The sequence below is a fragment of the Lagopus muta genome, chromosome 3, assembly GCF_023343835.1.
Source record: "Lagopus muta isolate bLagMut1 chromosome 3, bLagMut1 primary, whole genome shotgun sequence".
Classification (NCBI taxonomy): Eukaryota; Metazoa; Chordata; class Aves; order Galliformes; family Phasianidae; genus Lagopus; species Lagopus muta.
In genome coordinates this window covers 36,253,976-36,280,315 of record NC_064435.1, presented here as the reverse complement: position 1 = coordinate 36,280,315, position 26,340 = coordinate 36,253,976, and the positions used below count along the sequence as shown (strand labels likewise).

Here is a 26,340-nt window from a genome sequence, read left to right as displayed (position 1 = left end):
GTTTCTTCTTTGCGTCAGCTTTGGAAGCCTTCTGAAATCAAGCACAAAATGTGACAGAGCAGGATGAGGGAAATTTGCATGTTGGAGACTTTTAACTATACCACTTCGATGTATGACAGGCCTTTCTTCAGAACTGCCAGCTATCAGCTCGTTTTTCTTCAGCACTGCTCACCTATTCATTTCTCTGTAAATTTCCTTTAACATAAGGAAAATCTGGAATAGGAGTGAGTGCATATGAGAATTATTGTGTGTCCTGCTGCTTGTCATATTAAAAAGTGGCCAGCTCCTGGCTTTCTTCTGCTGGCAGTGCTCAGAGCAGGCATTAAAAGTAATCATTCCCTTGTTAAAGGATATAAGCAAATTGTGATGGAGAAAGTATGACACTCCTAAATTGTCACGCTGATATTACTGAAGTCTATTGCATTTGACTATTGCATATCAGCTCGCAGATCTTGCTTCTAGTTATGAGAACTGTTGAAGCCAGTGGTCAGTAGTCAAATTAGCCTGGTAAAAATGTTGCCCTAACACATACACAATTTATTTCTGTTAATTTTGTTTTCTTAACACTTTTTTTTTCATGCTGCATATTTTGCCAATTCCATTTTTCCTCATGTGAACTTATGGAGGTTTATATAAAGGTTTATATCTTTATATACTGGGACTGCTAGGATTAATAAACTTGTTATGCTGGCATTCATATGCAGTTGCCTGAAACTCCATGGTACTGATTCACCTATAAAAATCCTAATAATGCAGGAAGTGATGCACTGCTCTCTGTAGAGACAGTTATTTTGTGTTATCATACAGATTTTTTGTGTTGTGTTACATATAGATCAGTTAAAGAGTAAAGGATAATCTAATGCAGGTAAAATATGCACAGTTTCTGGCGATGCATAACATTTGCAAAGCCTCACGTGGATATCAGAAGAAATGGGAAGTTAACCAAGCTGATAAACTTCAGAGGGATGCCTACCATTACATTCTAGGCTTACTTTCCATTAGAGAAATATAAGACTTTTGGTGCCAAGAATAGTGGTAAGATTTACCTATTGAGCCAAAAGAAGATGGATATTTTCCCATCCGTGATCATGGAAATAAGGGTGTATATTTGCCAAGTAGCATCTATTTTCAGCTGTAAAAATATTGGTATTATGTTACAGCTTCATGGGAACCCCTGTAAGTTGGGGCTTCTACCTTTAACATAGCATCATAGTTGTTTGAAGGGGTGTCACTGGTGAAAATTTTCATTTGCAGTTAAGGGCAATTTCCTATTTAGTGGAAATTGTGCCTCAGATGTTTGTGCTTAGAAAATGTCTAAAAATAAATTTTACACATTTATGCACATTAAGAGACCTGGGTGCATAGATCTGTTGAAGAAGCTCTGTAAGTATTTCACGTACTGGAGACAACGTGTGTTGAACTGAGAAAGATACAAAAATAAGCAATATATCAATTCATAAAAGTAGACTTTATCAGTTGAAATTCAGCATCTTTTTAAAAAATGTCTGAGTCCATTGAGATTTTTGATGATGACTTTACAGTTTCCTTCAACAGCATAATGCTGTCAGCTTTTGAAAGTGTATTACCTGAAGCAGAGTGTGTGGGAACTTGAATTTTATTGTTGCAGAGAATAAATCACGCTGAATGACATGTTTCCAATTCTGTCAAATGAATGCTTGTGTGTTTTACAGATTTTCTGCATCTCCTCTGAAATTTTCTCTCACCCTTGTGTAGAGGGTACGGGAGACGCAGGAATTATGTTTTCAGTCTGTGAATGGTTCAGATTTCTCATTCTCCTCTCTTGAAGTTTTGGGTCTTTTCCTATGCTGTGCTCCAAGCATGTGTTTCTGAACAATGCTGTGTCAGTGGAGTGAGGAAATCATGTTGTGTTATATTTCCCCTACAAGATAATCTGGAGAGATGGGAAGACCATGAAAGTGTGTAGTCACTGCTCAGCAACATTATAGCCATGCCATGGAAAGGTGGTATTTGGTTCCTACAGTGGCCATCTGTCAGCGTTCCTTGTGCAAATGGTTTGAGAGGGGCAGCTTCTGATTTTTTGAATTGCTTTGAGATAAAGTTTTAACTTTAACTTTCTGTTTAGAAGCGACGCTCCAGCAGGCAGGTGAAGAGGAAGCGTTACACAGAAGACTTGGAGTTCAAGATTTCAGATGAGGAGGCAGATGATGCTGATGCTGCTGGAAGAGACTCTCCTTCAAATACTTCTCAGTCAGAGCAACAGGTCAGATTTGAATGGAATAGAAAGGTGGATTCAACAGCAAAATTCAAGGTTCAAATATGGGCCTTTTTTCTGAATGATATTAATCCCTGCTTGGCACAGTGTGCCAGAAGGAATTAGCTTTTTATGAAAGAATATGTTCTTTCATGACTTTGTTTACAAGTGGTAATGTGCATTTTGACACAGTTCTTTGAAATTAGTGGCTTCTACCTAAGGGAACCTGAATTGGACTGCTAGGAGTCAGAATTTACTTCTCTCACAGAATTCAGTGATCTGGCTTCTGTGACTTTAATAAACCACTCAAGCTTGTCCCCTGCTGCTAGGCACCATAAGAACCCCTTTATGAAATTACTGCCTTGTAGTACCCAGCAGGGTACACTTTATTCTCTGTGCAATGTAAATGATGGATAAAATAGTTTGAATAAGATGAGGGGTAATAATATAGGAATGACTGTTGTAACAATCTCATTGTTTTGTAGTGCATTTTCAGAACACTACTTCACTTAACTCACTGATAACCTATTGGAAAATGTAGACGTGTTCTTTGGTATTTCATACAGTGATTTGTTAAGCCTTATGAAATACTGTATGTGATCTCCATTGTTAATTGTGTTTTATCAGAAGGGGAATTTTCTAGGTTTGCCTGCAGTGGGAATCACATGTAATTTTGATAGCTATCGTGTGGGCATTTACGGAGCCAAGCAGAGTTCTTGAATGTTGTCTAATATTTCTATTGTATGGTGCTGAAAGCATGTATAATTTTAGGAGAGGTGAACTCATCTATGTGTGTACTGTCAGCCTTTGTAGGAAAGCTGGAGTTCCGTTAGCTCTTAAAAATGTGTTTAAACAAGTATCTTTCAATTTTTTATTATGGCATTATACACATTTCTCAGTTCTCGTGCTGAGAGGGGAAAAAAAAAAAAACATGTTGGGAAAAAAATATATGAAGTTTTTTCTAATGAAGAAAGAATTGAAGTACTATTTGCACAGCCATAACTCTTGTATAATATTTGTGGTGCAGGAATCTGCTGATGCTGAAGGTCCTGTTGTGGAGAAAATCATGAGTAGTCGCTCAGTCAAGAAAAAGGTAAAAAGCAAACTTCTTCCCTCCATGTTTTTAAAGCTAAGTATGTTTCTGTTAAGACCCCTAGTAAGTTCTCAAAAAATACTTGGATATTTCTAATGGAAAAATATTTTACTGAATACAGGAGCTTCCCTAAGAATGTCTTTAGAGAACGTTAAACTTTCTATTGTGTTGGCATGTGCAAAACATGCTGCTTGTTTAGTGTTCCAGTCTTTTCTTGCGTTTCTTCAGAAGAGAATTTTGATTTTTGCAAATATATATACCTGGACAGAATCTGTGGTGTCTTTTGCTTCAGAGTTATGTTTCAGGGGAGTTTGAGGAGTGAGACCTCTCCTACATCCTGGGTTTCTGCCTAACTGTAGTAAAGAAAAATCCTTGCCCGTAATTTTTACATCTTCTGACAGTGGGTGTGCTTAGCAGCCCAAGTTTACTTGTGATCTAGGAAGTTATATATAGAGGTGGTCAGAGAGCTTCTTGTTGCTATGCTGAGAGAGTGAAAAAAGCATTCTGCTTGGTGAAGTGTGGTTCTCTTTTAATTCTCCCCTGTTGCCAGCTATGTTCCTATTTTGCTGCAGTTTCCCTTAATATACTTTAGAACTTGATTGGCCCTTGCACTTCCAAAGTATTATACTTCGAGTAGGAAGTTGACAAGAACTTTTTCCTAAAAATGCATTATATTTTCCAGACTCTTTTGTGTAATTCTCTCACTCATCTTATAGTTAGAAAGACCTGTCTGATTTAATATAGGTACACAGCTCATGTTGAATGTATTTAACCAGAAATAAATATTTCCCTCAAAGAGTTAATTTTTTCAAATCTAATGAGGAAAGTTGTGCTTATCCATGGATTTGTTTGTTGTGGGTTTTTGTTTTTGATTTGTTTTTATTTTAGTACTACTGTCATAACATCATTAACAGCTTTGTAAACATAAATTCATGCAGTGTCATGAGTGGCTTTGGTTGAGTTTGATTCTGCAGTTTGTATGGCACAAAACCCCTAGGGTTGTTGTTGTTTTATTTAATTCTAAAGCTGTAGTTTGTATCTGAAAAGAAATAAGTTTTAAAATACAACTTAATAGTAATAAACCAAATAATTAGTTGCCCTGTGGTCTACTGGAGAGGAGACAAGAAGGTGATCTTTTCATACATGTCTTTACATTTGAAGCTGTTTTTCACCAACTATTCTTCTCTTCTTCTTCTCTCCTGCAAATAAAGGTGTGATTACTCATGGGGAGTGTGTATTTTACTGCAGTTTGTGGGAAGTGGTTGGTCTGCTGCCTACGTGTCTTTGATTGCAAGCACTGCTGGAGGCAAGCTCTATTTTGAGCCTGTTCTTTAATGTTTTTTATGGATTGTATTTGCAGGTTTGAGGGGTGTCTCTTGTTTCCTGCTCTTCTTCCCAATGCTCCTCTCTATCCCCAAAAAATGGATTTCAGGATGTTAATATTTAACATCTGAAGTATCCAACTGTGCTTTTATTAAAGGTCTTTTACACTTTTACTAACGTCATCAAAACACTGGTTGTTAGATTACTAATCAAAGTAAAATTGCTGCGATCAGGACCAACACATAAAATAAACATGAGCGAAGGCTTCACTAGGAAGCCTTTCAGTGGATTAGGTTCTTACAAAGATGTTTAGTTTGAGTAAAGGACATGAGGTAATGAGTACGCTTTCAAAACAGCATTCTTAATATTATGCTGGTTTTTCTGAAATACAGGCTTCGTCTTGGGGTTACTAGATCAGAAACAGAACTATACTTACAGCCAAATTTCTTCTGTGAATGATTCAAGTACAACAGACAATTTTTTTCCCTCTTGTTCTTAACACAGAATTTTTATTTCTGGTTAATACCCTTGCTGAAAGTACATGTTCTCTGTCAGGGTTTACATAAGAAAAACTTACTCAAACTGCCTACAGTTTGTATGTTTAAGTCTTTCATTTCTGTAATTCATTTCTTAACCAACTTCATCCCCCTTTGAATTTCTTATACTTAGGTTTGAAAAGGCCTGGATTGAACTAAAGGTGCTATTCAGCACAATCACATGTATTCAGGAAAGTCCTGTGGAGTTTGCAGGGCACTGTACCCTGTATATTGCATATCTGAATTTCTCTCTCTGCCTACTAATGCACTATAAAAATTATATCTAAGAGAACTGTGTACAACTGCTTATGTCTATTCCACAAACTGGTTAGATTAAAATCCAGCTTAGCTGTCTGCTATTTTTCTAGCAGGTGATCTTACTGTTTTTTGTGGGATTTTTTTTTTTTTTTTTTAAAGCTCTGACTTGTCTCTACACTTCAATGCCTTACTCAAATAACTTCTGTTCTAGCAGGTATTACTGTATCACTTCTGTGGCAAAGGCAGTGCAAAATTGTATTTGCTTGAAGGAAGAGATCGTTTATTTCTTTAGTTATCTGCAAAGACTGCAGATCAGATCGTCAATTATGTCACACCTGGGCAGTGATCACTGGAGAATCCTGCTTTGCCCATATCTGATATGCTATTTTAGGTTGTCTGCATAATCACTTTTCTGGGTATTTTGCCTAAATCATAGAATCATAGAATGGCCTGGGTTGAAAAGGATCACAATGATCATCGAGTTTCAACCCCTGTGCTACATGCAGGGTCACCAACCACCAGCCCAGGCTGCCCAGAGCCACATCCAGCCTGACCTTGAATACCTGCAGAGATGGGGCATCCACAACCTCCTTGGGCAACCTGTTCCAGTGCATCACCACCCTCTGGTTAATGTAAACGTGTGCTGGGGGCTGAATGGTAACATAGAGTGCATAAGCTTCTACATCATTCATCCTGTACTGATGGACAAATATACTCCACTTGAGTGCTGGAGATTGTAACTTGATTTTTTTTTTAACCAAAAACATGAGTTCCAGAATAAGATTTTTAAAGGATTTTTTTTCTGAAGTACTTTTTCTTTAGTTAAATCTTTGATGCATGCTCATAGAACATATAATAAGTGGTCTATATTATTGTCTATTAAATAACACAGTAATATATTCTACTCATGAGATGGACAGGATTTATCAAGATTTTCTTCATAAATTATTGTTTGATATTGGCAGCTGACAGAAAATATACTTGGCTGAAATGCTGCAAAAAGGAGTTAAATTGTCTAATACAAAATCTTTATACAAAGGTGTTTAACCACATTGTCTCTGTAAGACTGATACATCTCAAAGTTTTTGATTTAAAACTAATCAAAGACCACAATTTGCTTAAAGAAATAAAAAGGTAGTATCTTAAGATTAGAGAAGACTTCTTAAAGAGTAATTTTATCTCAAGAAGTGAATAGAATTCAAATAGTGTGATCTCTGTTTTTTTCTTTTATTCTTCAGTTTTGGCCTCTAATATGAGTACATTTGTCAGGCATACTCTTTTTATTTATTTATTTTAAAAAGTTATGGTCTTCAGATTCCTTCTTCTGACAGTTTCTTTGTAAGCGACTGAAAGGTTCCTCCCTGATTTTTTAGGGTTCAAAGATAGTTTATCTCCTTCAGCAGAGGGTTCAAGATCATCCAGAAGTAGCTCCAGAAATAGTTTGTCATCTTCCATTTGTCCAGGGAGCCCTATGTGGAATCAGGTATTCACATCTGTAGAGAGGAACATAAGCAAACTGTACCAGACATAAACCCTAAAATGATTAAGTCCCTTGATTGCCTGGAAGAGAAGGATTACTTACAGAATCACAGAATTGCAGGGGTTGGAAGGGACCTCGAGATCATCCAGTCCAAACCCCCTGCCAAAGCGGGTTCCCTACAATAGGTTGCACTGGTCGGTGTCCAGATAGATCTTGAGTATTTCCACAGGAGACTCCACAACCTCTCTGAGCAACCTGTTTCAGTGCTCTGTCACCCCTACTGTAAAGAAGTTCTTCTGCATGTTAGTGCAGAACTTACTGTGTTCTAGTTTTAGGCTGTTACTCCTTGTCCTATGACTACATACCACCAAAGAGGAGCCTGGCTTCATCCATTTGTCTCCCGCCTCCCTTTAGATATTTATGAAGATTTATCAGATCCTCTCTCAGTCATCTTTTTCCCAGGCTGAACAGACCCAGATTGCTCAGCCATTCGTCATAAGGGAGATGCTCCAGGACCTGCATCATCTTTGTGGCCCTCTACAAGACTCCTTCTGGGAGATTTCCTGTTATCTTTGAAATGAGGAGCTGAGAACTGGACGCAGTCTAAATGTGGCCTCACCAGGGCAAAGTAAAAGGGGATGATCACCTGCCTTGACCACTCTTGTTTTAATGCATCTCAGGATACCATTGGCCTTCATGGCCACAAGAACAGCATGCTGGTGGCTCGTGGCCAACCTGTTGTCCAACCAGGACCACCAGATCCTTCTCTGCAAAGCTTCTCTTCAGAAGGTCATCCCCTATGATTGATACCTGTATTGATGTATACTCCATAAATGAGAGCCTGGGAATGATTTTAACTTCTTTAGAATAGAGTTTGATGCAGCTACTAGTGTTGCTTTTTAATTGGTGATGCTGTGAAAGTAATATCTTCCTAGTAACTTGTTCTTTGAGAAAGATGTTGAAAGATTCTAATTCATTCTTTAGCTTTAGAGTAATCTTTTTACTCTTTTTTTTATCACTATGTATATATAGATATAAAATGGAGGATGTTGATATATACAGGGGTCAATGTTTTCATCTGTTTTGTGCCACACACAATATTGCAGGTGTTGCTGTTGCTGGTGTTGTTGTCCCTGATGAAGTACGTAAAAGAAAATCCTCTTTGCTTTAAAACGGTTCCAAAGTTCATTAGCAAACATACCGTTAATGTTGTGACATAAACTGAATTCTAAACGTGTGCCTGGTGCACTGTCCTTAGTTTGTCCTATGGCAAGGTTCAGGAGTAATACTTTTTGAATTGCATGCCATATGTTATGCAATACTTTGGCACTAGGGATGAGTTAAAGGTAGTCTGAACCCTTAGCACTGAATGCCCTTGGTTTTTCTGGTTTATATCGCAACTTTAACCTTGCTTTAAATGTAGTTTTTGGGTGTTAATTTAATTTGGCTGCTCTGTATGTGAGACATCTTGCCTGAGTGAATTTAATTGCACCATTGAGTAAAACTAAAGCCATGAACACCGATGCACTAAAATTCTAGCAGAGGTATAAGGTTTAGTTTTATATGGCTTCTTGTTTGGAGTTATTAACTATATGGTGGAATAAACCCCTTTTAAAACTCTTTTTTAAAACATTACAAAACCCACAATGTAGAGTTGCCATGAGCCAGCCAAAAATAATACATATGGCATTCAGGAGTGCAGTTGCTAATTGGCTGCTGCCTGAGAAAATGGTACACTTGGCTTCTACTTAACACTGTGGGTTTGGCAGAAAGCCAGATTTGGGGTGAGGTTGTGAATGAAGCTGCATGTGGTTAGGGAGGAGTTCAAATGATTCATGTCTTGGAAGTTGTAGTAAGCAGTGCAGTATGTACTTGGGTAAGCTGCTGGAGGAAACTCCTTTCTCGTGTCCTCCCCCCACCTACACCTTCATTCCCCTCTGCTCGTCTCTGCTGCTCTGTACATAGGCACCATATTCTGCGTTTCTGTTACCAATAAATAAATCATCTTGTTCAGTCTTTCAATTCATATTTCAACAATGCTTTCCTTATAGATGGAGAATGGAGAGGAGGTAGAAATAGAAGAATTCTATGTGAAGTACAAAAACTTGTAAGTAACCCATTACCAGTTTGGTTCATATCTTTTTAAGTTCACTTAATCTCACATAATGGTTATATTATAGCATTTGCCTAGAACACTATCCAACTTTAAATCAACTTTAAATATTACTAATGTTTAACCCAGACCAGTGGCAACTAAATGAGGAAGTACTTTGCATTGGTGGTAGCAGGCCTGATGTCTTCTTAATTTGTATTCTCTCCAAAATGAAATATGTGGGTCAAATTGCTCTGCTATTAAACTTTAATTTAAGGTCCAATTATACATGCAGATTCATGAGCACACACACTTATCTGTATAGATCTAACTTCCACGGAGTTTTAATCTTATAATGTGCCTGCAGACTAATCCAAAATACCCCATAAAATTGCCTCAAAAACAAGATTTGTGTTCAACAAAGTGACTTGCTATCATAACAATGAGATTCCAGAATTCCAGCAGGTAGCTGCTGGGTGTGGTAGTGATGAGAAGAGTACAGTGTTTTACTTCTGCTCTCTGAAACTGCAGTGCCATCAGTATTTAATATAGAATATTTCACAGCTGGGTAAGTTCATTTTTCTTCAAGAAAAGTAGCATATCTTGTTTAATTTTACCAACTTTTTGACCCAAAAGGCAGAAATTCACTTGAATTGAGTTTCTTGCTGCTAGTTGCAGATAGTTGACTTCACTTCAAATATCTTCCACCTTTGTACCCTTTGCACTATATTGATTATTGCATGATATAATAGCCTAACAATGCTTTGTTTAGTGCTATTACTTTGGTATATTTTTATAGTGTCTTACACCTCTTTGTCTGTCAAAAGTTATACAGCTAAATGTATGACGTGGGAATAGTCATTTTAGGAGAGATGCTTTCTCTTAGTTGAAACTGTGTGTGTTCTTAAAGGTGAAATACTACAGAAGTGCACTTGCAAGGGTTTTTCTTTTCATTTTATAAATGCTGAAACTTCAGTGACTAGCATGCAATTTCTAATTATAGTGCTGTTCCCAAAAATGTTGTGTATGTTTGTATCTTGTATGGTGAGAGTGTCCAGTTTCCCAAGTACAGCACTGCACTGTGCTGGGAAGTTTAATTGCACTGGTGGGAAACGTTGGAGTATGCAATATAATGCAGGTTTGAGTAAGATTTTGTTTTGTCTTCCAGTTCTTACCTTCATTGTCAGTGGGCATCTGTGGAAGAGCTGGACAAAGACAAGAGAATTCAGCAGAAGATTAAGCGGTTCAAGGCAAAACAGGGCCAGAACAAATTCCTTTCAGAAGTACGATGATTTTTTATTTCCTTTAGATGATTAAGGAATATTTTTCTGTATACAAGCAGAAGACTTGGCAACTGTAATATATCAGCATTTATTCTGATATGATACAACCATGAGCAATCCAAGTCTTGTACGATTATGAAATTCAAGTTATCTATTCTGACTTGATACTTTTTACTATATATTTGTTGCTTAAAGTGAATGCTTAGTTGTTCATCTTGTAAGCTTGACTTTTACTGAATCAGTACAAGGTCTTTCTTGTCAGGAGCTGATTATGCCAGAAAAATGCATCACATTTTTCTCTCTTACGGACGCTGCTCACTAGGGATTCTAAGCTTTTTATCATCAATTTAATTTCACTTAGAGCCATAAGCAATAATGTGGCAGGGGTCCTGTCAATAAACGACCAAATCTGCGGGTTTGGTTCTGAAAGCTTATCTTTCAGTAATGTACCCTTTGTTTTTTGTTTTTTGTTTTTTTTTTTTAGGGGAAAAAACAGCTTTATATGGTACCTATTTATTTATTTGTACTTATTGTTACTATATAGTTCAAGTTGAACAAAATCTGTTGGAAATGGAAAACTTTCATAAAGTCACCACAGGTTTTTATTAAGTGTGCCTGATTGATATATTATTATAAAGTTTGCAGGAATTTAGGAGAGAAGGAATTGATGTGATATGCTTTTAGAGCAGAATATAGGGCATCTATCAACACTACATCAGAATATCCAAGGAATGCTTTGAGATTATTATAAAATGTGGTGGCAACTATGAGGAATTAAAAGCATAATATAATGCTAATGCTTGAGGAACTAAGTTAAGCAGACCCTCAAGATTCCTGATTTTTTTTTTAAGAAGTCAATAAATACATGAAAACTTAAAAAAAAAAAAAAAAAAATAATAATAATAATAAATAAAATCAATACAGTATATTGAGCAACATAATTGTGAGACTTAACATCTTTTTTTAAGTGTAGAAACCTTCAATTTGCCTTCTTTGTAAACTATTTTTTTGAATGTTTCCAAGTGTGTCACAAATTATTGTAAGTACTTGGAATCTGTTTTGTTTCTCTTTTATTTTCCTAACTATGAAAATGAGCATAGTTTTTACCCCTTTTGTCTGGCTTTTCCATTGGAGGGGATCTTAAAAGTATAGAATGAAACATAGCTCTTCTGTACTGTTGTCAACTCTGTAAGTTCTGGAAGGGGAAAGAGAGGATATAACAAAATGAGATTTTTGGACAGTATGTACATACATGCCATGCTTTTTCTGTTTTTGAAATGATCTTGAAACCTTATAAAGCGGTTAGATGATTCCTGTAGTTAAAATAATCCAAAGGCACTTATTGTACAAGTCTCTAATTTCTTTATTGCAAGCTGTAGTTTTCAAGAATGCTAAATGCATTGCATGCCATAAGCCTTTTCGATTGCTCATTAGTGAATTGTAATTTCACACTTCATTTAAAATATTCTTAAACATTCTCTCACAGTAAAAGGTTTCACACAGTAATTAAGAGGCCCAGTTAACAAAGTCTGAGAAGTCTGATTCCCTCACGGGGAATGATCTTGCTGAATTGTAGCATTTCAATTAACATGTTGAAGTTTGCCAAATATAAATTCTGTGTCACCGTGACCCAAAATATTATTGCCTGGTGAAATATATAATAATTTCTCCTCTCAGGAAGGACTAATAAAGATATCTTGTATATTTTTCTGCTTGTCTCCTTGAACAGATTGATGATGAGCTTTTTAATCCAGATTATGTGGAAATTGATCGAATCTTGGATTTTTCACGTAGCACAGATGATAATGGAGAGGTAAATAGAACTTTTAATGTATTTGTGGTCATATGAATGTTCTGTTTAGAATGTATTCTTTATAAATTTGAATATATAAACAATTCTGAAGCTATCATTGGGTATTTCTGCAGAAAATGTGAAAGCATTTGAAAAAACATTGGGTAACGTAGCTTTTTCCCTAGAGTAAAGGAGTTTAAGTGGGAAATCAAACTTCTGTGTTACTTACATTTAAAAACAAAACTACCCAATGTGCTACAGGGCCAACAAACATGAAGAGGTGAGGGAAAACCAGCCCTGATTTGTAGCTAGCTATGTGATGTGCATGCAAGCAGTACAGAATTGAAATGAAAATTGCAACAGCCCTGCCAAAATGGGTGTTAAACAATGTCTAAACAGTTATGACATTGTTAGATGTTTCATAAGAGGTCCTGAATTTACTGTTTCTTACTTTATATGACCTATTCTACGGAACAAGATTGCTTTTTTTCCAGGAGATTCCTTTTTGATCCTGAGAGAAAATAAAGCTTCAGTGACGGTGTCAGTATCTTTATACTGGTGATCTGTGAATGGTTGACTTTTTGAAAATGTAACAGTTGGAAAACCAGTATTGTTTTACTTCAAAGTGTTAGTTTAATGCAAGTGATGTCAAGCAAAGTGTTAGGTTCACATAAGTTCCCTCTATTCTAATATGACTTTGTTAACTTGTCAAGGTATCAACCTGCTGCTTGCTTATCCTCTGGGCTGGTTCAGACATTTAGGTCTTTAAATGCTTTTTGAATTTTGTCTAGCTTGCAGATCTCCTGTTTACTTCTTAAAAAAAAAAAAAAAAAAAGTTTCACTTCTATTGTTTTATATTGTGATCTAATCTTTTTTATCTTGACAAAGCCTGTAACTCATTATCTGGTGAAGTGGTGTTCGCTACCTTATGAAGACAGCACTTGGGAGCTCAAGCAAGACATCGACCAAGCTAAGATCGAAGAGTTTGAGAAACTGATGTCTAGAGAGCCAGAAATGGAGCGTGTGGTAAGAATTGGCTGCGTATAGAGGGTTTTATTTGAGAATAGTAAAGTAATGTGGTCTTTCAGAAACCACTAATGGGATTTGCTGTATTTGAAACAGGAGCGACCTCCTGCCGATGACTGGAAGAAATCGGAGAGTTCCAGGGAGTATAAAAACAATAACAAACTCAGGGAATACCAGTTGGAGGGAGTAAACTGGCTTCTTTTCAATTGGTACAACACGTACGTAAAACACTGCTTTCTACTGAATCTTACTTTGGAAAAGCTTTTCTAGTTTATATGCAATTATAACCTTTTAAAGTACCCTTCTGATGTGAGATTTTAGAATTATTTATATCTTTCATTTTCCATCGCAGAAATTGTATATAAACTACTTATGGAGATGTAACATAACATTATATAAAACACAGATATTTTGGATAGGTTCCTGTGGCATTCGTGTATACCCACACTGCCTCTCCCCAGCTTGGGAGGTACCTGTTTAATGCTTCACAAATTGTAGTATTTATTTATATCAAAAAAGATTGTGGTGTGATTTCAATGTAAGTTTGTCATTTTAGAAATGTTTTGTTCTCTTTAGTTACTCATGTAGTGATTTTTTTTTTTTATGTTTTGATGTAAGATTATGGTTTTTTTGTTATTTTCAGGCGAAACTGCATTTTAGCAGATGAAATGGGGTTGGGAAAGACTATCCAGTCCATTACGTTTCTCTATGAGATATATTTGAAAGGAATCCATGGTCCTTTCTTGGTTATTGCACCGTTGTCCACAATTCCCAACTGGGAAAGGGAGTTCCGCACCTGGACAGAGTTGAATGTGGTTGTGTATCATGGGAGTCAAGCAAGCCGGCGGACCATTCAGTTGTATGAAATGTATTTCAAAGATCCACAGGTAAGAGCTCCTTGTGTAGTTATTCTGGGTTTTGTTTCTTTTGGTTGACTTTGTTGTTGTTGTTGTTTTTCAATATGTGCTTTACTGTAGCTAATTAATCTTAGGTTACAAACATCAATTAGGTTTTTTGGTTCTGTGTAGTACTAAACCTGGGGTAGTAGGCTTCAATTAATAGTAATGTATGTGTGTGAAGAGACACCATTTTAGTAGCAGCCAGGAGATCGATTGGAAATAGAATAGAATAGACTAAATTACTGGGATAGAGTATTCAGGTTTTATTTTTTATTGTTACATGCAAGGGTTTCATTGTTTTGTACTCCTGAGGAAAAACTGGCAGGAAGGATTCTTAATGGAGAAAATGCTTTAAAGGAACTAAGCTTGAAAGACCATTCTGTGTCTACCATTCCAGGAGAAGACCAGCATGCAGAGATTGCTAGTTGATGTTTGTTTATCAAATTTTATAAGTCAGATGTATTTTCAATCTCTGTTGCCTCTGTTACTACATTTCTGTTGAATAGTTCTTATGATATAAGGAGAACAAATTAAGAAGGGAGGGTGAAAACAGAAAACTATTTGAAAAACTGAAGCTATGAAGAACAGCAGTTCTCAACATTTACACATATGGCTTTGCTCAGTGTAAGAAGGATTGGAGGGAAAATAGAGTGCATTCATAGAATCTTATTGCGAAACAAGTCTTCGCAATTAAGGAAAAAAAAAAAGTGGAAGTTCAACCCTTCTTTTTGAAATACTGTGGGGTATTATTTCCAACAGAACTTAAGCGATAGTGGTAAATTCATATGTTTAGATTTTCTGTAAAGCATTTGATTTTATGCCACTGGATATTTTGATTAATAAACTAGAATGATATAAAATCAATATGGCACACATTAAGTGGATTTAAAGCTGGCTGACTGATATTTTTCATTGTAACTGTAAATGAGAAATTATTTGCATTTCAGGTGTAGTTCTTCAGGGATTGGCTCTTGTCCATGGGCTATGTAACACTTTTAACAATGATCTGAAAGAAAACATAAAGTCATTACTGAGGAAGTTTTCAAATGACGCAAAGATGGCGAGAGTGGGAAATAATTAAGACAATTAAAGGATACAGAGTAAGCTGTGTTACTGGATTCAAATTAACAATATTCAGAATAGCTAAATATAGGGCTATCTACTGTCTGAGAATGGAGTTCATTCTTCAGTAGGGAGAGCTCTTTCCTGAGGAGAATGTAAGACAAATGTACATCCTTTATTGTCTTGACACAGAACCAGTTAAATGTGAGTTCTTACTGTGAGGCAGTAGTTAAAAGGGCGAGTGAAAAGTGTGTGGGAGGAAAGAAATTTTTATTAAGAGTAAAAATCTTACAACATTCTTCTGTTTGTTCTTAATTTAGTGTGTAGTCCTGATCTGCCTAGTTCTATTGCCTTTTGCTCAGTAAGTGGTGAGAAACTGAAATCGTTGTATGAGGATTGCTGCAAGATAGTTTTTACTTGGCTCCTCTGAGGTCTGTTTTCAATTTTGAAGACAATAACTGTGGCACAACTTGACATGCCATCAGGGTAAACAGGTACTTAAGTCTAGTGGAGAAGCACTGTAAATTGTAAGAGCTAGAAGCAGGATCAGTTTGGCTTAGGAAATAACTGTTCTTTCAACAGTTTATCACAGAAAGTTCCAAATCAAATCAAAATCAGATACACTGTTGTAAAAGATGATTAATTTCAATGGCAGTTGCTGCCCTGAAGTTGAGGATAATAATCACTCTTAACTTCTTACCTAGGTGTATTACATACAAGTGAATTGAAATTATTTTATATTTTATCTGTCTAAAAATATTTCATAGCAAAGATGATATTTTATATCATTTTTAAATTGTTTTATACAATTATAGCTGTCTCTATTATGCCAAAATATTTTCCGTATTGCAGTTACTATTCCTGCAGTGACCATGGTGGTCATTTGACCCCATAATCAAGTACAATGGCAAAGCACTCATGGCATAGAGAAATGAACGTGCTTCTGCTACCTTTGCTCTGTTAACTGGTTTAAGTTGAGAGTCAAACAATTGCCATGGTTGGAGATGAGGCAGAAATGAACTCTTCCTTTTGGTGGCAGTTAGCTTAGATGTATCGTGAAATAATACTCTGTGTTCTATTCTCTGTAAGACTCCATCAGCTGTGAAATGCATGGCAGAAACTGAATTGTGAGGGGAAGAGTGTCTCTGCATCCTGACAAAAGCAATCCACATGAAGTGCTTAGTCTGGCATCCTCTAAGGCACTACCAGTGGGTATTTGATGGGGGATGGGGAGAGAGAGAAGGCAGGAAGGCTTTGGCAGTATGATTTCTGGTCCTTTTGCCAAATGCGTCAACTCAGACATTGACATCTCTGGCTTTTTAGGTCTTAATGTGAAAAGAGGCCTCTCAAGCTGAGCAGATTTTCAAAAAGACAGCTGAACGTTTTGAAAATCTGAATGACTTTGAAGGACAATAATAAAAACCTGCATGCATGAGAAGCCCTTACCCCATCTGCAGTAGTTTGGATTTCAGAATCAGCACCAGTAACCAATCAAGATGTTGTGAAAACCTAGAGAGTAGTTGATAACAAATTTTTTCAGTGGTGTGATTTTGATGCTAAGAATATCATGTGACTAGAAATACTTCCTTAATATCCCTTCCTGCTTTATTGTTTGTGACATTTATGGAAAGAAGCCTATTCTGGTATTCTTGAGCAGTAAAACTGACAGGTCCTACCAGAAGCCTTCCTTTGATGGAATACCAAAAAAAGAAAATGCTATTCTGTGGTATCCTAACTCTGAAAGTTCTGTTGTAGGGTTGGGAAAACTGTGTATGCCAAAAAAGTTAAGGGCAGAGCCCTGCAATAGAGTTTGAGGTGTGTTTGAGAGAATTTTGCTTTGCAGTGTAATGATGGCGAAGAGAAGCACTTGGCTCATTTGCAGAGTCAGGATACCTTGTATGTGGCTGATTTTAACTGAAATAATGCTACTGATATTCAGAACTTTTTCTAGTTTATGTGATTTATCCTTTTTGGACTTTGTGGGTGTTGATTTAATAGAATATTTTCTTGCCTGCATTGTTTTCTTCCTTGCTGAGAAGCTACAGAGCTATGGTTAGCAGACAGCAGTGTAAGGTGATATTTCACCTATAGGGACTCCTTTTACCGAAGATGTCAAAGTGTGCTCTATGGAATGAGTGAGACTTTTTTTCCAAGTGCCTCACTGTTATAATTAGTAAATATATATGTTCCTCACATCTGCTCTTCAGTTCATCAATATGGAGTCTGAGGTTAGTGAGAAAAGTCCATGTTAACCTTCTAGTGTCCCTTCTGGTGAAATGTCGTCATCTTAGTAGTTGTGTTCTTATACACAGCCACTGATCCTTGTCTATTTGTGTTCTCTAAGAGGTAATACAACCTAAGCGTAACCCATCTTTTATAATCACATCTACTTATTGCACATCTGGGCTGCCTCTGTTGTTTTAGTTAATTCTAGAATTTTCCATGCAAAACAGGAAACTCTTTCCTGTTAAGAGAACCTACTTCAAGTGGAATATGTTCTCTGAGTAAATTGATGTGAAATTCCTCTGTTTCTGTCATCAGAGAACTTCATTTGGATTCCACACTGAAACAGGGTAAACTGACTTCCTCATTGTCTAAGTCACCTGTGAAAAAGCTGTAGGTCACTTGCCTGATAATTTCTGCTTCTACATTTCTCAAATATGACAGGAATAGCGTTACTTGAAAGTATGGGAAAAGAATCCTAAGTCCTCAAGGCCCCAAACTGTGAAATTTACCTTCAGAAGATCTTGCAGTTTCTATTTAGTTGACTCTTATGATCACTCACTTCAATACAATAGACAGTGCTGTCTCATTGAGCTCTAAATATGCAATTGGGATCCCTTTTATTGCTTTATGTAGGATGATTTTTGTAGTGCACTGTTTGCCAGTCATGAGGTTGCCTATGGCAGTCCTGCTACTGAAAGAATCTCCTAGGCTGCATTTTCGTATCTTTTGCAGTTATATTTTGTTCTTGAAAAGATCACAGTGCTTCGCTTCTCTATCTTTCTAAGTTGCTTACTTGGTGTATCTTCATCTGCTGTTTGTTAGATTACAATTGTTTAATCCCCTGAGAAGATAAATGTTTCTAGAATATGTCATGCAAAAGCACTGTTGAACAGATAATTTCTTCCTCTGAGGTACTCTTGATATGCATATGCGGATATATTGCTGACTTCAAGATACCGGGTTTCCTTTCAAAGAGTCTGAAGCCAATTCTGATCACCGCAGCTTGCAGAGGATTATATACAGGTCACTTACAGGAGGATTTGGACTTGCACATATTTAAAAGGAAAGATGGCCATCTCACTGTAAAAGATCTGTTCTCTTGAAATTTACTGGATGCACAGCCTACAACATGCACAGTTTTCAAAGCAGGATGGGCTTTGAACTTGTATGATGCCAGTCTTTTCAAAAACAGGTGTTGTGTGCAGAGCATGTGTCGCTTGAGATATCTGGTTGTGTATTTATTTGAACAAGATTAGAAAGAAATATGACACAATATCAATACAGTGTTCATTTTGTGATCTCTTCTGAAGACTGTTCAGGGTTTTTCTGAAGCATAATAGTAGCCCTAATAAGACCTTTAGCTAACAATAATTAGTGAAGAAGATGTCCGGCATTTAATCATAGCGTTGAACTTTCCTTAAAACAAGTTCTCAAAAGTATTGAGAAAATGTTTATAAGTTCAGCATTTTTTTTCTTTTGAAAGCTGCTTGCTGTAATTGTGGGTGAAACTTGATGTTCATCAGAAAAAAAAATTAAAAAAAAAAAAAAAACAACTGTTGAGAGCAGAATATTCTAATGATCAGGACAGTGAATCTTTAATGTAATTCAGGGTTTTTTGTATTGTTTTTTGATGTATTTCCTTGATTTAAACAAAACAAAAATTCTCTTGACAAAGACTGCAAAACTTATTTTGAATATTGCAGGGATACACTATTGCTTGCTCATTCAGATTGTAGCTGAAATACTTGTAATCATGTAATCAGACAGCCTTCCAGCCACTCTGTAGCATTGCTTGGGGTTGTTGTGGCCCAAGTGCAGGACCAGGGATTTGCCCTTGATGAACTTCATCCCATTGGTTTTAGCTGTATAATGAATATGCAGTGATTCTGTGAGCCTTTTTGCAGGAAAAATGGCATAGCTAGCTTGGTATCAACCAGTAGTAAAGTTAGAAGACATTTACCCTCCTTCAATGAGTCAGCAAGAATGACTTCATTTGCTTAAAATAATTTACCCATTGTACTGTTCTGGGTTTTCTTTACATAGTGAATTCTGAAGATGAAACAAATTTACTTTCTTTCGTTGACAGTCAGTTTACATCAGTTTACTCTAACATTCGTTGTTCTTTTTAGGGTCGTGTGATAAAAGGCTCTTACAAGTTCCATGCTATTATCACAACATTTGAAATGATTTTGACTGACTGCCCCGAGCTTCGAAACATTCCATGGCGTTGTGTGGTAATCGATGAGGCCCACAGGCTGAAAAACAGGAATTGTAAGCTTTTGGAAGGACTCAAGATGATGGATCTGGTAAGTGTGTACATCTTTTAAAATAAATAAATCTGCATTTTCTGTATTTTCGTTAGTCTCAATTTGCAGTTTCACCACAAAATAAAAGTATTGCTTCTTAAGTATTAAATGTTAAGAAGAGTGAGAGAATGCATCTTGAGAATCTTTAAATCACCTGGAAGCACGTACATACATTGGATTTTGGTATGCTGATGTTTCATCAGGCTTTTCATTAATTTAAACCTGTAGTTATGTGTATTATTTTAGATGAATTGACAGGTTTTTTCTTCCCCTTCTCACTTTTCATGTGACTTCTGTAATCACTTGTCCTTCAGTTTCTCTTCTTTACCTTGACATTTATTTAGACGTATAATGTGGACTGCTGACTAAATACATCTGTGAGAGTTAAATTAATCTGAATTAAATCAGCTCTCATGTTAATTTGTTGTGTGGCCATAAGGAACTGCTTTCAGGTTATGGAAGGGATTAAAAGGAAGGGAAATGTGAGTTGATTTCTGATGTTTTCATAAATATATATGCACATTTTATGGATGAAGTATGTAATACTAAGCATACAAAGAACAATGAGAAGATTGAGAAGATGAATTTAAAGCTATTCACTGTAGTATGAATGCAGTCAAGCCAAGTTAATACTTGGAATTCAAAAACCGGTAAAAATAAACGTTGTCTTACACTAGCACTGGTGACCTGTAGGTTGCTTTCAGATTGTGTTTTCCTCATTGTTAAATAATATTTTTCTTGAAGTAGTCTTGAAGCCTTTATGAAAGAAAGTTACTAAAAATATTGTATAGAACTTATTTTTATTATAGTTACCATTAAAGAAAAGCTGAGCTTACAGTTATGGCTATAGATGGAGGAACAGGACTTGTCACTTCAGTTCTTTCTCAGCTATTAAATTCATGTTTGATCTTGGGCTCATTGCTTAACCTCTCTGGGTACCTCCTCTAAAGCAGCATGCAACTTCTCCTTTCATCTCTGTCAGTTTCATACTCTGGTTTGTGAGCACCTGAAGAGGTGAAGTATTTTTCTGGGCTAACTGAAGGAAGACCGAAACACTAGTTTATAAATGTCTGAAAAATAATTATATATAAAGTTGAGGCAAAAAGAAAACAGAGATTATACCTATGTATTAAAAAAAGAATGGATTTAAATGGATTTCTAGGCAACTCTGTCTTAATCTTTCAGGAGCATAAAGTGCTGCTTACTGGAACTCCTTTGCAAAATACAGTGGAAGAGCTATTTAGCTTGCTTCACTTTTTGGAACCAGGTCGCTTCCCATCCGAAACCACGTTCATGCAAGAATTTGGGGATCTGAAAACTGAAGAACAGGTAGACTGCCCTTACATACTTCTCTGTTTAGATATTGTGAATTTAATCATTCCATTGTATCTGAACTTTATTGCTTGTTTTTAAAGGTAATATCTGTTTTCTTCTTAGATGACTGCAGTGGACTTATCCTTATTTTTGCTTTGTTGGAATTCATTTCGAGTTCTTTTTGCTTTTGGTCAAAATTCATTTTAACTTGTAACTGTTTATGCTGCTTTGACAATTGATCATAAGGAATTGAGTTCTCTTCTTTGACTGTCAGTATCGGAGTAAAGGGATTGTAGTTTCTGTGGAGTGGATATCTGAGTTTTATCAATGACTTCAGTGCAAACAAACACATTTGAAATCTAGTTTTCAAGCAGCAACCAGAGGGAGATGCTTTCTTGACTGACTCAAGAACTGAGATTTCTCAAGCTGTCCAATAAAAGAAATGCATAAATCAAAGCAAAATGAAAAACCCTTAATGCCACATGTTCTAAATGTCAAATGTAAATGACGGTCATATACAAAACTTTTTTTTTCCATTTATGTATGAAAATGTTTTTAAAAGTAAATAGGTAACAGTTAAACTACTGTAAAATCACTCATAGGATTTAGCTGAGGCATGACATCTTAATTTAGGCACCTTAATGTGGCTCTTTGCACCGTGTGGTAATCTAACCTCGTGACTGCATGCGTTTTGTGTACAACTTTGTCTTGGCTCTGTCTAAAAGCTCCCCAGTTTCTTGAATTTCTGACTTTTGAGAGCTTCAAGTGGTTAACTGTCTTTGAGATTATCTCTATTATAGGTAATTGTCTAAATTTAAAACAAACCCAAAAAACCACCCAATTCTTTCCCAGCCCCTTCTGGACAATCGCTGCGTGTCCTGCGGGAATCGTAAGGGTACGTTTCCACAGATTGTGCAGGCAGTTGCATGTCAGTCAGCCTGGACTCTGACCTGATTGGAAGTGAGCCAACTGTGATCCAGAAGCCATGTACTCCTGTTAATATAGTGTTTGAGCTGGAGTTAATATATCCTAACTCTCAACATAGCTTCTGTCTGGCCAGCTCAAAATGTCAGCGGAGCGAAACTGGAAATTTTTGATGTTGTAAGTGAAAATATAACTAAAATAATGCCTTGAGTCGTCAGCAGATTTGGAACCTGGATTGCTTGGGCAACGAGTTTTGGAAGAAGTGTTGTTTTTGTGAATACATCGCTTCTGAAATTTGATTTTTCTTTTAAACGATTAAAGAGATTATATGTTAGCAGTTTAGGTTTTCTCCTTCATTCCTTGCAGTCCTATTGCATATAATTTTTTCATTGTTCATCTCTCTGGACTAATTTATCTCCTTTCTCTTGAAGTTGTGCTATTACTATAGGAATTACATGAATTCAGGAGAAAGCTGCTTTTGTTCTTGTTTCTGTTACACAGCACCCTAGTAGGAGACGGTGATCAATTTCAGCTCTTTAGCTCGGAGCTGATTTGTAGTTTGATGAGAGATGGAACTTTTAAAAACAACCTTAATGCCAACTCATTATATGTGTATGGAGTATGCTTGAGTTTTTGTGTAAAGGCCGTCATAAAGACTTGACCAAACTCAGCAAACCTTATAGAAGGAAAATGGATGTTTTCCCTTTGCTTCGTAAAGTGTATGTTGCTAAACCTGGAGACAAAAATAAAATAAAATAGCATTTAAAAAAAAAAAATACAGAAATATGGAATGTTTGTTTTGAGAACAGGCCTAAGTAGTTTTCTGCTTTGGCGAATGTCAAAAGAAATTAAAGTATGTCTAAGAAATGTCTAAAAGTAAGAAGAATTAGGAGCAGACATTTGAAGGGAAAAACAGTGTAATTCACTGTATTTAGTGGTTAGAAGTTACTCTAAAACTTGTTCTTACAGTCAGATTTGCTGAGCTCTGCCTACTTAGGGTTAGCTCTGCACAATTGGTGTGCAGTACTGCCTTTGTCTAGAGGGATGGTTCTAAGGGAGATCATTGAATGACATGCACTGAACGGAAGTGGTGTTCACTAAACATTGACTTCAGAAATTTATGTCACAGTGTTAACAAGGAAATTTCAGTTTCTAGGCCCTTGAGAAAAGGCTTAAATGCTGCCTACTTGTGATCTGAGTTAAAATAAATAAATAAAGAGAGGGGGACTTCAGAATCAAGAAAACGTTAGAAATAGAAAAAATAAATATGTGAAGACTTAGAGCTTTGATTGTTGTTTATTTAATGTCTCCTAGGTGCAGAAACTGCAAGCTATTTTGAAGCCAATGATGCTGAGACGTCTCAAGGAGGATGTGGAAAAGAACCTGGCCCCCAAAGAGGAAACCATCATTGAAGTTGAGCTGACGAATATTCAGAAGAAATACTATCGTGCTATTCTTGAGAAGAATTTTGCGTTTCTCTCAAAAGGTGGAGGTCAGGCAAATGTACCTAATCTTTTAAACACTATGATGGAACTAAGAAAATGCTGCAATCATCCGTACCTTATTAATGGTAAGTTACATCATCATCTTTTCAGGAAGTATTTTTAAGACTGCTCACTGTGTTAAAAATGTTGTTCTAGTTTCTTTGAGGGATAGTTGTTAATTCTTCTTTCCATGAAATTGGTATGCTGAAAGCAGCAAAAGTGACTGAGTGAACATACTGTGTATTTTTATTTCTGTATTTTTAAATTAGAATAGTGACAGAACCTTTTCAGTTCTCTTGTGTTTAGAAATCTGCTAGTCAGGACAGCATTGCTTTTGAAAACATCTGTGCTGCTCTTTTCAAGGCTTGCTAGTCCTGTCACAGTTGGTGTTAGTATCATGTTAGTATTAGAATTTTTTCTTTCTGTACTTCTTACAAAGAATACTTCAGTTATCATGTGGGTTCTTGGATGCTGCTGTATAAATGACGTTTTTTTTTCTTCATAGTTGGTTAGCTACTAGTTGTTGTCTTCCACAGGGTACTATGAGAGAGTACTAAACATTTCTGAATAAAAGTAGTGAGTCAAGAAATGACTGAGACGTGCTTTTATGGACATGTGTAGTCAGTTCATTTTCATAATTTAATTGGACTGGAAAAAGGTCTATGTGAATGCTATATTAGATTTTAACAGTGAATACTCTGTTTCATTATGATGCTGCTATTGGTTTTCGATCAGGACTATCTATGGCAAACACTAGGTTATGAACCAGCTCTCTGAAGTATGCTGAACTGTGTATGTGTTGGTCAGATCAAATCTTCCCTTTGAAGATGTAGCATAAGCTTCTGTAGGTAGTTGCATGCTACTAGTTCCTTGTTTTCCATCTCCTCTTTGTTACTGTGTATGATTTATGCTGTCGCTGGTTTCATGCTAGTTACGAGTTTCATGGTGAAAGACTGTTTTATCATAAGCCATATGTGATTGCAGTTTTTATTGTGTGACTTCCATATTGCAGTGCTTGCTTTTTTTTTTTTTTTTAACATTTTTTGTTATGCTTAAACTGCTTCACCAAATGGCATCTAATTATATTTCATTTGCAAGTAATTATTCCAAAGGCACGATATAGAGATACTCCAAAGTACCTGAACTCAACCATGCTGGTGGGCTACTCAGTTTTTAAATTCAGATGAACATACAATTAAATTAGCTTTGTGGTTCTGTTAGAATTTGTTTGTTAGTTCTTTGCTTCTAAGTTAATCTATTACATAAGTGGGTTTACCAGAAAACGGTTCAGGATGTTCAGGTTATGAGCTTCTGAACTCAATGCCTTTTATGTTCCTTGGCTTTCAGTTCATTTTAATGTAGTGATTGTTTTTCCTTGTCTCATGTAATGAGGAATAAAGTAAATGTCTTTCTCTTATTTTGTTTTCTGAAATTAATGAGTAGCATTTGCAGCATTGCTTACAACGATTTGTTTTTTCTTTTCCCAAGTCTCGTATCATTTAACTTATGTTAAAGATTGCTTAAATTCAAGTAGCTATATGGAAAACTTCAAGTATTTTTGAATGACTAATTTCAAGTATTTTTGAATGACTGGTTTTTTAACCCAAATAAAGGGAGGTGGAGATGTCTCTTGAGCTTTTTCCTTTTTAACATTTTTGTGACTTCATTTGGACTTGTTTAGTGGGATGCAGCAAAAACAAACAAACAACAACAACAAAAAAAAAAAACCAGCAGGTGCTGTTAAGATTTGATGCAAGGGAGAAATAATAAATCCCAACTATTATTAGTGTGAAGGAGCAACTAAGTTCTTCTAATTCCAGGAGAGAAAATACTCTTATGTCCTGTAGTTGTCTGAGCCCTAGGTTTTATCTTGTTGATCAGTAATTAACATCTTTGTATTTACAGTGATGACACAAGTTTATTTCTGACAAGAGGCCTTGTAATGGCATAATGTTCAGTGGTGTTTTCCTGAAGAGTAGCAAACTGTGGAAACTTGAGGCTTTTATAAAGAGGTCTTGGAGCCCTTCTCATTTTCTGCTGTATCTAAGGGTTTTGTAAACAAGCAGCAGTGCACGTGTATTTGCATGTATAGACCAAGTAGAAGATTGTTTTGTTTCACATAGACTTAAGTGTTCTAGGCAATCTTCAGTTAAGAGACATAGCAGTTTGTATCATGGAAGTAGTATGACAGGAGTTGAATGTGGTGATTCTTTGTTTCTTGATCAGTAGATTAGCTTTGTGGTGCTGAGAGGAGAATAGCTGTCTGCTGGAACTGTCCTTGAGCAGACTTCTAGAGGAAGCTGCTGCATTTTGTGTATTCTCCAGCCAAGATGGGCAAAGCATTGTCCTATTGGTTTTCTCAGAGCTGGACTCCTTGTTTCCTCCCTAGCAACCACTTAAGTATTTATACATTGTACTTCTTTCTCTGACTACAAGAGACAACAGTGCCTCTGTACTTACACATGCTACACAGTACACTGGTGAACACTGTAAAGGTTTCTCGCTCTGTTCCTTATGCTCTCTTGAGCCCAAGGAGTCTCTCTTAACTAAAAGATTTCCTGCTATCAGGAAAGCACATGTTCAGACTTCTTTTCATTCATTAATAAAAATCAAGAAAAGAAGTGTTAGAGGTGTACGAGATACTACTTCAAGTAGTGTAACAGGTACTGATACCTCTTACTTGGGGATGCTACACATTCATCACTTAGTTGCAATTGAAATAGGATTGAAAAGGAAAAGGCAGGCTTTTATGAGTTTTAGCTAGGATAGGATGGTTGGACTAGCAGATTTTCAGAGACTGTGGTCTGTTATAGAAGTGAATCTTGCTGAGACGAAACACTAGTACTGAAAATTCATCATTCATAAGACTTGTTGGTAGGTTTGTTGTGGTGTGGTTGGCCTAGTTGGTTTGTTTTTGAAGATACTGAGTTTGCATACTGTATACAAGCTACTTGACAGCTTATTATATTCTGAAATTGACGAAGCTCAGTACAGAGTGAGATTACTGCC

At 36.3% G+C, this 26,340-nt stretch overlaps 1 protein-coding gene across 5 annotated transcripts in view; it reads left to right on the top strand.

Annotated features, from left to right (window-relative positions):
* Positions 1 to 26,340, top strand: part of CHD7 (chromodomain helicase DNA binding protein 7) — a 126,780-nt gene that overhangs the window by 76,823 nt on the left and 23,617 nt on the right. For all 5 annotated transcript variants that reach the window (XM_048939908.1, XM_048939911.1, XM_048939909.1 and 2 more), the window contains 11 exons: positions 2,105 to 2,242; positions 3,261 to 3,326; positions 8,975 to 9,030; positions 10,184 to 10,298; positions 12,028 to 12,111; positions 12,979 to 13,116; positions 13,213 to 13,334; positions 13,760 to 14,003; positions 19,433 to 19,609; positions 20,795 to 20,938; positions 23,162 to 23,417. In XM_048939908.1, coding sequence (XP_048795865.1) covers positions 2,105 to 2,242; positions 3,261 to 3,326; positions 8,975 to 9,030; positions 10,184 to 10,298; positions 12,028 to 12,111; positions 12,979 to 13,116; positions 13,213 to 13,334; positions 13,760 to 14,003; positions 19,433 to 19,609; positions 20,795 to 20,938; positions 23,162 to 23,417 — 1,540 coding nt within the window. The remainder of the gene's footprint in view (positions 1 to 2,104; positions 2,243 to 3,260; positions 3,327 to 8,974; positions 9,031 to 10,183; positions 10,299 to 12,027; positions 12,112 to 12,978; positions 13,117 to 13,212; positions 13,335 to 13,759; positions 14,004 to 19,432; positions 19,610 to 20,794; positions 20,939 to 23,161; positions 23,418 to 26,340) is intronic.